Genomic DNA, 13,342 nt, shown 5'->3' on the forward strand with positions numbered 1-13,342 from the left:
ACCTGTCTCTACCAGCCTTGGAAAATTCTTGTCCAAAAGTTTCTTCCAACGTGACCATGATGCCACTAGTTATGTAGGCAGACACCTTTGCCATATGATTGAGACCTCACCATTGTGGGCATCCAGGAACGGATTCCAGATAAAGTTCTTCACTAGTTGTAACCATTCATGCTGAAAACACTGGTTCAGCCTGAACTAGAGTACTGCATCCAGTTCAATGCACCACACTCTAGGAAGGATGTAAAGGCATCAGAGGGGGTACAGAAAACATTCAAGAGGATGGTTCATGGGATGAGAAGCTTCAGTTACATGGGTAGACTGAAGAGGCTGGGGTTGTTCTCCTTAGAGAAGAGAGGATTAAGAGATTTGACAGAGGTGTTCAAAACCTTGAGGGGCCTGGACGGAGTGGGGAGGGAAGCCTCCAATGATGGAAGCATCTAGAACCAGAGGACATTGATTTGAGCTGATTGACCAAAGAAACAATGGCAACCTGAGGAAATCAATTTGACGCAGCGAGTGGTTAGGGTCTGGCGTGCATTACCTGAGAGTGTGGTGGAGGCAGATTGAATCAAGGTTTTCCAAAAGGAATTGGATCATTATCTATAGAGGAAAAAAGTTGCAGGGCCAAGGGGAAAAGTTGGGGGAGTGGGACTAGGTGAGTTATTCTTGCAGAAAGTTGTCATGGTAACGGCAAGCCAAATGACCTCCTTCTGTGCTGTTACCATTCCATGGTTCATGGCAGAGAACAAGGGCCCTTCCAAACAAAGTACACATGCCTTTCCTTATCATAGATTATCATTTAATTTACAGTGCAGAAGGAGGCCATTCGGCCCATCGAGTCTGCACCGGCTCTTGGAAAGAGCACCCTACCCAAGGTCAACACCTCCACCCTATCCCCATAACCCAGTAACCCCACCCAACACTAAGGGCAATTTTGGACACTAAGGGCAATTTATCATGGCCAATCCACCTAATCTGCATATCTTTGGACTGTGGGAGGAAACCGGAGCACCCGGAGGAAACCCACGCACACACGGGGAGGATGTGCAGACTCCGCACAGGCAGTGACCCAAGCCGGAATCGAACCTGGGACCCTGGAGCTGTGAAGCAATTGTGCTATCCACAATGCTACCGTGCTGCCCATTCTCATCTTTGTTGATAAACAGAGCAACATAGATTAATATAAATATTTTGTTATTATCATAGGCTGTCTTGTTGAATTATTAATCATGAGCGAGGTTGCACAGTTGATTCTGTTCAAACAAATGAGAGTAACTTGAACTAAATAAGCTTCACCCCATTAAAATAGAATTCTAGGGGTGTTAGATATAATACGTAACTTGTTCAGGATCACTCTTTGTGCAATTTCACCCTTTCTCAATATACAAGTCCCACATTGTTTTAAGCTCAGAACAAACAAAGAGCAAAGAAAATTACAGCACAGCCACAGGCCTTCGGCCCTCCAAGCCTGCACCGACCATGCTGCCCGTAGGAACTAAAACCACCTTGTTTTCTGAGGTTTATTAGTTTTCTGAAGCTTCAAGCTAGATCACACTGGCAAACCAAGTGTTAACTTGGCCAGGTCCTGAAGTCCTTCAGAGATTTCAGTGAGCTTAGGCTTTGCGTTCACATCGCCTCTCAGTCGAAAGCTTCAGGCTGCGGACATTTGGAAAAATTGTACAGGAGTTTAATACAACTATTCTAAACATGCACCGTTGTGCTGTCATTGGGAGCCAGAATTCAGTCCTTCAGATAACATCATCACCTGTCAGCAACAGGATAAAAAAGGTACACTTACGTCTTTGTTGTCTTCTATCCTTACCTCCAACTTTGGTCGACTCTCAGAGATGTTACAGCCTTTGAGGTGAGGAGCTGCAAGATTGATCCCACACTGGTGACAACTGTTTCTCCATCATCAGAGTGTCTGCACTGGCATCTTAACCTGTGCATTTGTCTGACATAACTCTCTCCACAGCCTCCGCCACTCATTCTGCTTTGTGACCTATTTTTTGGTGCGCAATGTCAGTTTGCAACCATCTCTTCGCAAAACCAACTGGTTTCGTTGGTTTCCACAAGGTGGCATTTGAGTTCATTACTTACCGTGCGTTATTGTCACATCCTAGATATTCCCTCAAGTTTGTACTTTTTCTTGATTTGCTTCCTTTATCTGTGATGTCATGCCATCCGCCTGTAAAAGGCTGTTTAATGCCTCGCCCAAAGACTGGCGCGTCTGACAGTGCAGCACTCCCTCGGTACAGCACTGGGAGTGCCAGCTAAGATTTGGTGCTCAAGCTCCCTGGACTGGAACCTCCTGTCTCAGAGGCGAGAATGCTATCAATGAGTAATCCACAGCTGACACAGATCACTGTCACATTGCTGTGTGCAAGCTGAACCCCGTGTTTCAGCACAGCAGGTAAAGCAAACTTCACTGGCGGTAAAGTACATTGGCACGTGCTGCAGTCACGAAAGGCACTGTATTAATGCAAACATTTAATTACTTTTGAAGTTTTGAAAACACTTTTATTGCAATTGTTAGGCTTTTGGTGCAATGTCTATGGATGTTGTGCCTTAGTATATTAATGTAACTTGTTTTCAGCAGGTAGCTTGGGTCTTGAAATTTCATGTGTACTATCTTTCTCTGCAACTGAAGGGTGATAGTATTTGCTGTTGTAACAATGTGTCATTCTGTGATACAGGAATTTTGTGATTTGGGCATTCTATGATCGAGGCGTTCTGTGATACAGGCACTCTGTGATACAGGCACTCTGATTTAGGCATTCGGTGATAGAGGTGTTCTGTGATACAGGCACTCTGTGATACAGCTGCTCTGTGATATGGGAATTCTGTGATACAGGCAGTCTGTGATACTGTTGATTCCCAAATTTCTTTCTCTGTCAGTCTGGCCTCAATAAAAGTTGAGATGGATTCGCACGTAAAAAGAAGTTATTTATTTAGCTTGCAAGCTTGATTCATTTCATAGAAATATAAGAGACATCCAGTTTCCTATATCCCAGAAAGCGAATGAACAAAGAAACAAAGGGATCTCTGCAAATCAATTCAAATGGTATCAAGTTCCACATACTCGACGCCCATAGGTCAGCCTATATCCCTCCTGACCTGTTTGAGCTATTCTGATTGGCTCACTTCCAATCCCTTTCTCTGGCCCCTATCAATGCAGCATCACTCTCATAGACACACCTCTTCCTGCTTTTTCCATGCGGTCTCAAATCCCTTTCTCCCTAACTGCCAGAATCAAAGTGGCTTATTTCTACATTACATTAACTAGTATCTCTAAAGTAACTATTTTATATCACATTCATCATTCCCTCCTTTTATCATTCCATGATAACCGAACTATCCAATCCATAGCTACGGTTCCTCATCTAAAAGATCCGTCGCTGCATTTCCAATTCCTGTCTTAGCCCCCCTTCATCTGCCTCACCCTCATGGATTTTAACAGTTAAATTTTTTTCTGTGATTGGGGCGGTGATCTGATCCAGTGCACCCCGCATTCTACCCATCACACATTTAAGGATGGCCAGGCCCACAAAGATGCAGTCGATAGCTACCACTAGATACATGGCCATATTTATCAACCAGTCCTTCCATCCTCCAAATCCCCAGTTACCCCAAGAGCCAGGATCCTGCATCCCGTCCAAGTGATCCCGTATGCGATCCATAAATTTAGTGATGTTAGCGGCCAAGTCCTGAACTCCCATGATACACTTGCCCTGTACTATGGCGCATACCCCACCCTCACGGGCCAGAAGATAGTCAAGAGCATACCAGTTCTGCATTGCAAACAACCGTAGCTGAGACAACTCCTTGGTTATTGCCCCGAGGGCTCCCAAGGTTTCATTTCCCAAGATGGTAAGGCCGCAAATAAAATAATTCCGATCACTGACAGCCAAGGAACCCCCCACACCTCCCAGTTTATCCAACTTTGAAATGCCATTCGGGCCGCCCAGCAATGCGGAAAGCCCTAGTCCCAACAGTGATATGAGAGACATTCGCCCAGCCACAGAGGAGCTGGAGGCCGGCGTTCAATGGAACGCAAGTGGTGTTGTAACAAACGCATTGGCCAGACACAGGATATGGCACCTCCTGTCCGTACAGGTGGGAAACAGACATGTTATATTTGTGTCCACCTCTACCAGCAAACAGCCATATCCTTCACTGCTGAAGCAATTCTCGTACGACCGGGAATCCCTATTGGGAGTGAAGTGGCTAGGTATGTACGCCCTCCACCGTCGCAGCCTATCGTACTGTGAATGGGAATTATCCCGAGGAAGGGCAAGGCAAATAGCCGGTGGTGCTGAACCCGGATCGTAAGGAAGAGTGACCTGATCGGGCAGTGGTTCGGAATGCTGACAATGAACCATCGTTTGGGGAGTGCCCCAAAGCGGTGAAACAGAAAATAACCTAGACACCGCTGCGGGGTTTGGGTAGCAGACAACCCGTCCCTGGCCATACAGACGGTGGTAAATCTGGTAGAAGAGATTCATACTACCCGGGTTTTCCTCAGTTTGGCCTTTAATTAACTTAAGTGTATCTCCCGGTAACCTACGTTCTAGCTGTACTTCCCTTCTCATACGTCCCGTCCTCTCTCTAGTCCCTTTCTCTTTCTCATAGCCTCTTCCTACACTCTTCTGACAGCCTGATTTTACCTTTATTGTACCACTCTTAACACATCCAAAATCAAATTTACATGTATTCCGAAAACAAGGCAATGTCCATATAATGTTCCCTTCCCATCGCCGGGACCGGTGCAACTGCTTCATGACTCCTGCATTCTCCTTAACTTTGATGACCTTCCATGAGTCGATACCATGTCCTCGTATATGGGGGCAGCGAAGAACATCACCTTTGCATAGGTGATGTATCCTTGTAGATTGGTTGGGGCTACACAGATAAATAATATTCCCCTTTTCCATGTCCATCGCCAATAACACGCCAAGCGAAGTGAGGCCAAATATCAGACAGACGATGCGTAGCCACTCCATCATGCTCCACACCTGTAAAATAGCACTGGAGAAGGGAGGCAGGTTAGTATCCGACCTTTTACAGTAGTGGAGATGGACTCAATTTACAGTGATGTAGGTGGACCCAAGCACTTCGCCCCTCCACTTTAACTGCTGTGGGGGTGGTAAGGAGAACTTGGAAGGGCCCGTCCCATCGCGGCTCCGACCCCTTCCTAGTCCAATTTTTGACCATGACATAACTACCGGGCTGGACTGAAAGTGAGCTAGGTACTGGGCGCAATGGCTGGTGAGCCGCGCGGACCTGGCCATGGAGTTCCTTGAGCACTTGCGTGAGGGCTAGAACATAGGCGGTCATTTCTTCAGTCATCTGATGAAACTGAACCAGTCTGGGAACCTGCAGGCTCCAGGGAGTTCTAAGAGGCCTGCCATAAAGAATCTCGGCGGGAGAGAGCCGGGCCGGTCCCGCAGGTGTAACCCGCAGCTGGAAGAGGGCAACGGGGAGCAACTTAAGCCATGTCAGTCCCGTGTCTGCTCTTAATTTAGCCAATTTAGTTTTGAGGGTCTGATTGTGTCAACCAACCCGGCCGCCTGCGGTCTGTAAGCACAGTGTAACTGCTGGCGTATGCCCAACTGGGAGCAAACCTCCTTGTTAATTTGTCCAATAAAATGAGGCCCATTATCAGAACTTAACTGAGCTGGTATACCGTACCGGGGAATGATTTCCCTCATCAAGACTTTAACCACAGTAGCAGCTTTATTATCGATAGTCGGATACGCCTCGACCCATCTGCTGAACACATCCACAATGACCAAAACATATTTATAACATTGACACCTTTCCAACTCAATGTAATCCATTTGGAGCGTCTCAAAGGGACCACTGGGCAACGGGGTTTGCCCCTTCCCACAAGGGATACCTTTTCCGGTGTTATATTGCTGACAAATCAAACACCGATTACTGATACTTTGGGCCAACCCCTGCATTTTAGGGTGCCACCAAGTGTCCAGCAACAAATCACTAGTCCCTCGAGCCCCACAATGAGTTGCAAAGTGTACACATTCAATGACCCATAAAGCCAGCACATCAGACATACAAGTCTGATGTGCAGGCGTGGTCCATAAAGAGGAAACAGAATCATATGTACAACCTAACCGTTTCCACATTTGTTTATCACTCTCAGGAGCGTCCTCCTGTAACCTTATGACGTCTTGGATGGTTGGCATTGACTTGTCAGAAGCAGACATATTTATAGTAGATCGTTTAGTCTGACTTAACATCTTAGGCACCATCACTTGCTGAATTTGCGCGGCTGTTCGCGCTGCACAATCTGCTCGTTCATTACCAACGTCAACTGGGGTTGTACCATTCGTGTGGGCAGCGCATTTAATAACGGAAATCTGCGCGGGCATAAGGAGGGCCTGCAGTAGGTCATTAACTAAACCCCGGTGGGATATTTGACCACACATAATCATGTCAGGTTGTTCTGACGAAATGTCACTCAAATCGCCCCTTATTGTGGTAGTTTCCTGAATCAAGGCTAAACAGTCGTGGCCAGGTGCGTCTTCATGGACAGGGGGACCACTAAGAAAACAGGCTGGATTGATAGTGGAACAGTATTTAAATGTCAGACGTGGATTGTTCAAAAGGTATATCTCATACCTATTCTGACGAGCTGCGGTAAGATGCTGAGTCTGCAGTTGCCTCAGTAGTGCGATGACCGAGTGGGAGCTATACACCGTAATATCCTGTTGGAGGGTGAGAGCATGTAACGGCTATGCGATGGCATTGATTGAACGTAAATCCTGTACTAATCGGTACTGGTCTGGTTTGGCTGGTTTAGGCACAGCAAGTATGGGGGTGTTACATTCTGATTGGCAAGGGACCAAAATACCCTGTTTCAACAGCTCTTGAATTAATTTATCTATTGATGGAGCAGCTTGAGATTTCAGGGTTATCGCCGAATGGAAGGTAGCTTTACATGATCCTTAATCATCACCTTAATAGGTGTAACATTTGTCTTTCCCACTTGTGATGGGTATTCCGCCCAGACCTGTGGATTGACATATTCCAACACATCATGTCCCCTGTGATGCTGTAGTCGAGTGTTAATCGTTTCAGGGACCTCAAAATATTTTATGGTAGTGCCGTCCGGCATGACTTGAAGTGCGTAGTCTGTTGGATCCGAATGATCCACTGCCCTCCTGACCATTCGCCCCATATCCCTGGCATGGTACTGGTCATGGACCTGACGTGTAATATGAGGGCTTACCGAAGCTGACTGTGGCCATAAATGTGGTGATATTGTAACAAAATCGGCTGTACCTTCTTTTCCCGTGACTGTGGCTGTAACCTTGACTGGCCATTCGGTCTCAAGTAATGGCCCGTATTTGTCCTCCAACTCCCTGTTTCGTCCAGTTCTGTCATAGGCCAGGGTAACGTGATGCAGTGACTGTTCAACGTCTAACGTCCACCACTGGGGGGTGATAGAAATATAGCACTGTTGTCTCATCCTCCTCTTTGCTGATTCACCCACCCAAAGTCACTATATTGGGGCTCCTGCTGGTAAACTACCATTTCTGCCGCTTGTTGGGGTCGCAGATCATCCTTTTTCATTACATACTCAGTCTTAACCTTTGTAACTGAGCCTCCTTCTTGGCCTACACCCTCCTTCCAGTAAAATCTGACTGCCCTTGCCATCTGGGAAGGGTCGTTCTCTGTCCAATTCATGTTATTACATTTCACAGCAGTAACCACAGAAGGTGGTAGGCAATGCATTAACATAGCACAGTATTGAAGGGAATTCTGACCATTTTGATACAGCAAATCGCCTGACTGCCCCCGGTAGATTTCATTAAAACGCTCCAGAAATTCCCCTGGCTCTTCAGTTTTCCTAGGTTTTAGGTCTAAGATAACAGAAAGATTTATGGGCCTTTGAAATGTGCTATTCAACGCATTCAAGATCTGTGTCCTTCTTTTCTCTATTTGCTCTTTTTTTTTTAAAACTTAAAAATGTTTGAAAATTCAAATTGAATTACTGCAACTTGCAAGCTTAGCTCTGATCTCAACTCAGAACTAAATTTACAATTTGCTTAACACAAACTTGTATAACATTTACAACTTAATTATTTCTTTATCTTAACAATTTTTCTTTTAACAAGTTTTTTTTTTCTTTTACATACACATAAGTATTAGCAAAATCAACTATCATCTCCAGATTGACACTTTTTAAAATGGTGTCCATGTTCTTCTTTAAGTTTCTATTAATCTCCAGATAAAATGAGATAAACCTTATTTCAAGTAAGTAAAACTTCAGATTCTGGCAATTTCAATCAATTGCTTTCGAAAATAATAACTTTTATCAAAGAGGTGGAGAAACCCACTGGTTTCCTTTAATTAATTCAAAACGTAACTTTGCTGGTGTTCACTGACTCAAAGGAAAGGTATCCGATTACACTACGGCTGCTGCTGTTATCTCAAAGCCTGAGTGAGAAGCACAGTCTGTTTTCAACTTCGCCTGCTGCTGTTAACCCTTTGAGAGACTTCTGCTTCAACCAATATGCAGCATTCCTCACAATCTCAACTAGACCTCGGAACTGCGTTTTTCGCCAATACAGTCCAAGGAGACAATTTTAGCTTAATCAACTATATATTTAAAACACTCACACATAGAGTTGAACCATCTTCAGATTTAAAAACAGTTATACTGGACTGAACCTTCATCTACTGAAGTCCCATCAGCCCCTGAACCCATATAATAGACTGAACCTTCATTACTGAAGTCACATCAGCCCCTGAACCCATATAATAGACTGAACCTTCATTACTGAAGTCCCATCAGCCTCTGAACCCATATACTTGGAATTGAATCATCATTTGAGATGTCCCATCAACCCAAAACCCTAACCCAAGCCGAAACAACAATATGAAATCCCATCAATTAAATTGCTAATCCCCAGACTGACCTGTGATTTCGTCGAGGCAGTCTTTCTGTGCTAACCGCGAGTGACCAGACTAATCAGACGATAAGAAGAGGGGAACAATCAATGCGCGGTCGTTTTCCAGTTCTACATTGAGGGCCCTTTGTTCCCCATCCTCCTGTTCATAATCAGTCTAATTCTGATTTCGCAGTTGGATCAGGATCGCCCTGAGAAATCCCGATTTTCGGCACCAAATGTTGATTCCCAAATTTCTTTCTCTGTCAGTCTGGCCTCAATAAAAGTTGAGATGGATTCGCACGTAAAAAGAAGTTATTTATTTAGCTTGCAAGCTTGATTCATTTCATAGAAATATAAGAGACATCCAGTTTCCTATATCCCAGAAAGCGAATGAACAAAGAAACAAAGGGATCTCTGCAAATCAATTCAAATGGTATCAAGTTTCACATACTCGACGCCCATAGGTCAGCCTATATCCCTCCTGACCTGTTTGATCTATTCTGATTGGCTCACTTCCAATCCCTTTCTCTGGCCCCTATCAATGCAGCATCACTCTCATAGACACACCTCTTCCTGCTTTTTCCATGCGGTCTCAAATCCCTTTCTCCCTAACTGCCAGAATCAAAGAGGCTTATTTCTACATTACATTAACTAGTATCTCTAAAGTAACTATTTTATATCACATTCGTCAATACAGGTGTTCCATGATACGGCATTCTGTGATACAGGCGCTCTGTGATGCAGGCGCACTGTGTTACAGGCGCTCTGTGATACAGGCCATCTGTGAAACAGGCATTCTGTGATTCTGGCATTCTGATATATGGGCATTCTGTGATACAGGCACATTGTAATACAGACATTCTGTGATACAGGCTTCTTGCTGCCTGCAGTTGCAACTGCATCTTTCTTTCATTAGGCTAAAAATGCTCTGAGTGTTTGATCCACCTCCGGCGCCTCTCAATGCTCTACTGTTTGCCAATATGGCCTTTGAATAGAGAATTAATCGGCATCAATTGACAGGATATATAATTTCTGTTTATTCATGGGATCAGTACACTTCCATTCCTTTTGATTGCCACATACACTGCAATTAGTCTGACCCGTCTATTTACATTTCTGAACACTTGGACACTCTTCTTTATAAGTGGCATGTTGCAGCAGACTGAATTTTCAGAGAGATTGAACATACAGACATGTGGATATTGACCCTGTATTGGCACAGACATGATGGCTTCCTTAGCACAGTGAGCACATTTCTTGTGCTGCTTTCTCAAATAGTAGAATTGCTTCTTTCAATCTCTCCCAAAATCCAGTTGCCGCACTGGCATTGAACCCGCTGCATGGTTCTGGAGCCGATAGTCTACCTCTTCTGTTTGTCAATGAGATGTTCCCTCCCAACCCCCACCTTCAAATCCCCACCGGTGACAAACGCAATCTCGCTGCCTTCTTTTCAAAAATAACATCCATTTAAACTGCCATGACTGGGTTGCAAAGTGAGCTATATGTGCGTCTGTTACTGGGACATCACCGAGGGTGTAAACTCTCCTCTGCTTTAATGCAAATGAGCAGCTCATTATCTGCTTCGCAGGTGCAGAAATAGGGGCCGGTTTAGCTCAGCTGGCTAGACAGCTGGTTCGTGATACAGAACAGGGCCAACAGCGCAGGTTCAATTCCCGTACCGGTTGAGTTATTTCTGAAGGCCCCACATTCTCAACCGCGTCCCTCGCCTGAGGTGTGGTGACCCTCAGGTTAAATCGCCACCAGTCCACTCTCCCCCTCAAAGGGTAAATCAGACAAACAACAACAACAAAGAACAATACGGCACAGGAGCAGGCCCTTCGGCCCTCCAAGCCTGTGCCGATCAAGTGTCCTATCTAGACCAACCGCCTGTATCCTTCTATACCCGTCTGTTCATGTGCCTATCCAGATAAGTCTTAAAGGTCGCTAACTATGGTCATCTGGTACTATGGCCACTTTACTTTATCTGCTTCACAGGTGTAATAATGAAGAGGATGGCGACTGTCATTTCCTCAGTACACAGCTGAAAACTTTGAACCACAAGTCACCGATATTGGGAAGTTAGGCATCGTCTGACGTGCCAAATTCAGTATGCTAGAAAATAACGTGTGCCTGATCAGAAAATATGGATTTTGCTCTCATTTGTCTATTTCCTGGCATTTTGTGAATTGTTCTCCAGACAGCACAAACAATCCAGTAACCTCTGCCAATCTCTATCCTCCAATTCACACAAAGAAATTAGAAACTAACTGCAAACCAGAAGAAACACCTTGGTTGTAAAGATTAAAGTGAAAGTCTGTTTGCATCTCAGTCATTCACCTCATTGGCAGCAGGCTCCTGGTGCTGGAAATTACACACACAAACTGCCATTCTGATAATTTCAGAAGATATTAAATTGGACAGCGCACTATTTAGTTTCTTTAAACTGTGAGTTGGTCCGGGTTATGGAAGGAGTCCCTGAGGAGAGTTAATGTGTCCTCGTCGTGCGCCAGGCTCAGCCTGATAGAATTTAAGGTGTTCCACGGGGCAGACATGACTGTGGTCCGGATGAGCAGGTTCTTTGAGGAGGTGGACGATAGATGTGGGCGCTGTGCGGAGCGTCCTGCTAACCATGTCCATATGTTTTGGGCATGTCCAAGGCTGAGGGGTTTCTGGCAGGGGTTTGGTGATGTCACGTCAGACGTATTACAAATGAGAGTGGTGCCAAGTTCAGAGGTGGCGATCTTCAGTGTGTCAGAAGACCCGGGAGCCCAGGGGGCGAGAGTGGCCGACGTCCTGGCCTTTGCCTCCCTGGTGGCCCTGAGGCGGATCTTACTAGGGTGGAGGGACTCAGAGCCCCTGAAGTCGGGGGTGTGGGTTAGACTCGAAAAAATTAAATTTGCCTTGAGGGGTTCATTACAGGGGTTTGCTTGGGGGCGGCAGACATTCATTGATTTCTTTGACAAAAATTAAGCTGTCAGCAGGGAGTGCGGGGGAGGGGGTGGAAGGGGAGGCATAGGAAATCATTTACGCGCGCCGGGCCTTGGCGCCGCGTAAAAGCGGCGGCGCGTAAATGACGTGACTGGCGCTGCATAAATGGCATCACCCGCGCATGCACGGTTGCCGTCCTCCCCGCGGCTGCCCCGCAAGAATATGTCGGAGGGATCTTGCGGGGCAGCGGAGGAAAGGAGGTCCTCCGTCAGAGAGGCCGGCCCGCCGATCGGTGGGCACCGATCACGGGCCAGAACCCTTTTGACACCCCTCCCCGGTACAGGAACCCCCCTCACCCCCCCACAGGCCACCCCCCCCAGCGTTCCCGCGCTGTTCCCGCCGGCAGCGACCAGGTGTGGATGGCGCCGGCGGGAACCTGTCCTGTTGGGCAGGCCGCTCAGCTCATCCGGGCCGGAGAAACGCCGCTCGCCCATTACCAACGGCAAGCGGCGATTCTCCCAGCGGCCAGCCGTGATTCGGGCCTCGCCGGTTCGGGGGGAGTGGGAGAATCGCGTGCAGGCGTCGGGGTGGTGTTGCGGGTCTTGCGCGCGCCCGGGCGATTCTGCCACCTGGCGTGGGGGGGGGGGGGGGGGGAGAATTCCGGCCCTTTTCCTTAAAGTTTACAAGACATATAGAGCATCAGTTTCTGACGCCAGAATCGGGAAACGCGATTGGACAGAGTATTAGTTCCAATGCTGATATCATGGCAGGCGCTGGTTACATGCCAAATCGCAATTCTTCATTGCCTCGACAGCAGCGTCAATGCGTTCCAGAACAGATGTACAGTAAACACCCTCGTCATATCATTAGTGGGCCTGACCCATATTCTCCAGGGTCACCGCGTCTCTGCATCTCCATTCGGGTGATTCCTGAACAATGGTTTAAAATGTAATTTACATTTCCTCTATTTATTTCCTGCTGTGCAGTTTGCGTGCTTCAGTGAAGACTCTCTAACCTGAAAAGCCTCTGTGCTGCTCATCTTACACACAGATGCCACAGATCCCTGTAGAGGGTGCTGCTTTCAAACAGACACCAGATGAGTTGTGGAGTGAAATTTAGAGAGACAATTTTCTGTGGACGCAAATCCCATTTTGGTTGTTAAATCTCACGAGGTAGTCATAATAATGAGATTTGCACCGGCGAGATCTTGGTCTGAGAGATTCCCCGACCCCTGTCGGTGATGTGATCAGGTTCATGCCCAGAAAGTGTGTGAATCTGATTTCCATGAATTTTAATACATTTTAATATACTTAAACAGCTTTCTGCTGTAGCTCCCGCCCACGAGGTATCTTCCCACCCCCCCTTCCTCCCCCGATAGCGTGGCGTCACGCTGATGTGACTCACTACTGACTTTCAAAAGCAAAAACCAGTTGTGATGACCATGCCAGGGATGCAGAGGTTGGGGGCACTTATTTTAAATGCAGGTTGGGGTGCCC

The 13,342-nt window shown here is 46.5% G+C and overlaps 1 protein-coding gene across 2 annotated transcripts in view; it reads right to left on the reverse strand.

Annotated features, from left to right (window-relative positions):
* Positions 1 to 2,925: 2,925 nt before the first annotated feature.
* Positions 2,926 to 13,342, reverse strand: part of LOC140386408 (uncharacterized) — a 65,263-nt gene continuing 54,846 nt past the window's right edge. Inside the window, exons 1-2 of one of the 2 annotated variants that reach the window (XM_072468728.1) lie at positions 8,946 to 9,066; positions 2,926 to 5,028 (exon numbers count right to left, since the gene is read on the reverse strand). In XM_072468728.1, the coding sequence (XP_072324829.1) occupies positions 4,044 to 5,006 (963 nt within the window). In that variant the 5' untranslated portion in view covers positions 5,007 to 5,028; positions 8,946 to 9,066 and the 3' untranslated portion in view covers positions 2,926 to 4,043. Of the gene's footprint in view, positions 5,029 to 8,945; positions 9,067 to 13,342 lie in introns of those variants that run through there. The other variant, XM_072468727.1, reaches the window with a different exon arrangement.

This window comes from Scyliorhinus torazame, chromosome 12 (assembly GCF_047496885.1).
Source record: "Scyliorhinus torazame isolate Kashiwa2021f chromosome 12, sScyTor2.1, whole genome shotgun sequence".
NCBI classification, from domain to species: Eukaryota; Metazoa; Chordata; class Chondrichthyes; order Carcharhiniformes; family Scyliorhinidae; genus Scyliorhinus; species Scyliorhinus torazame.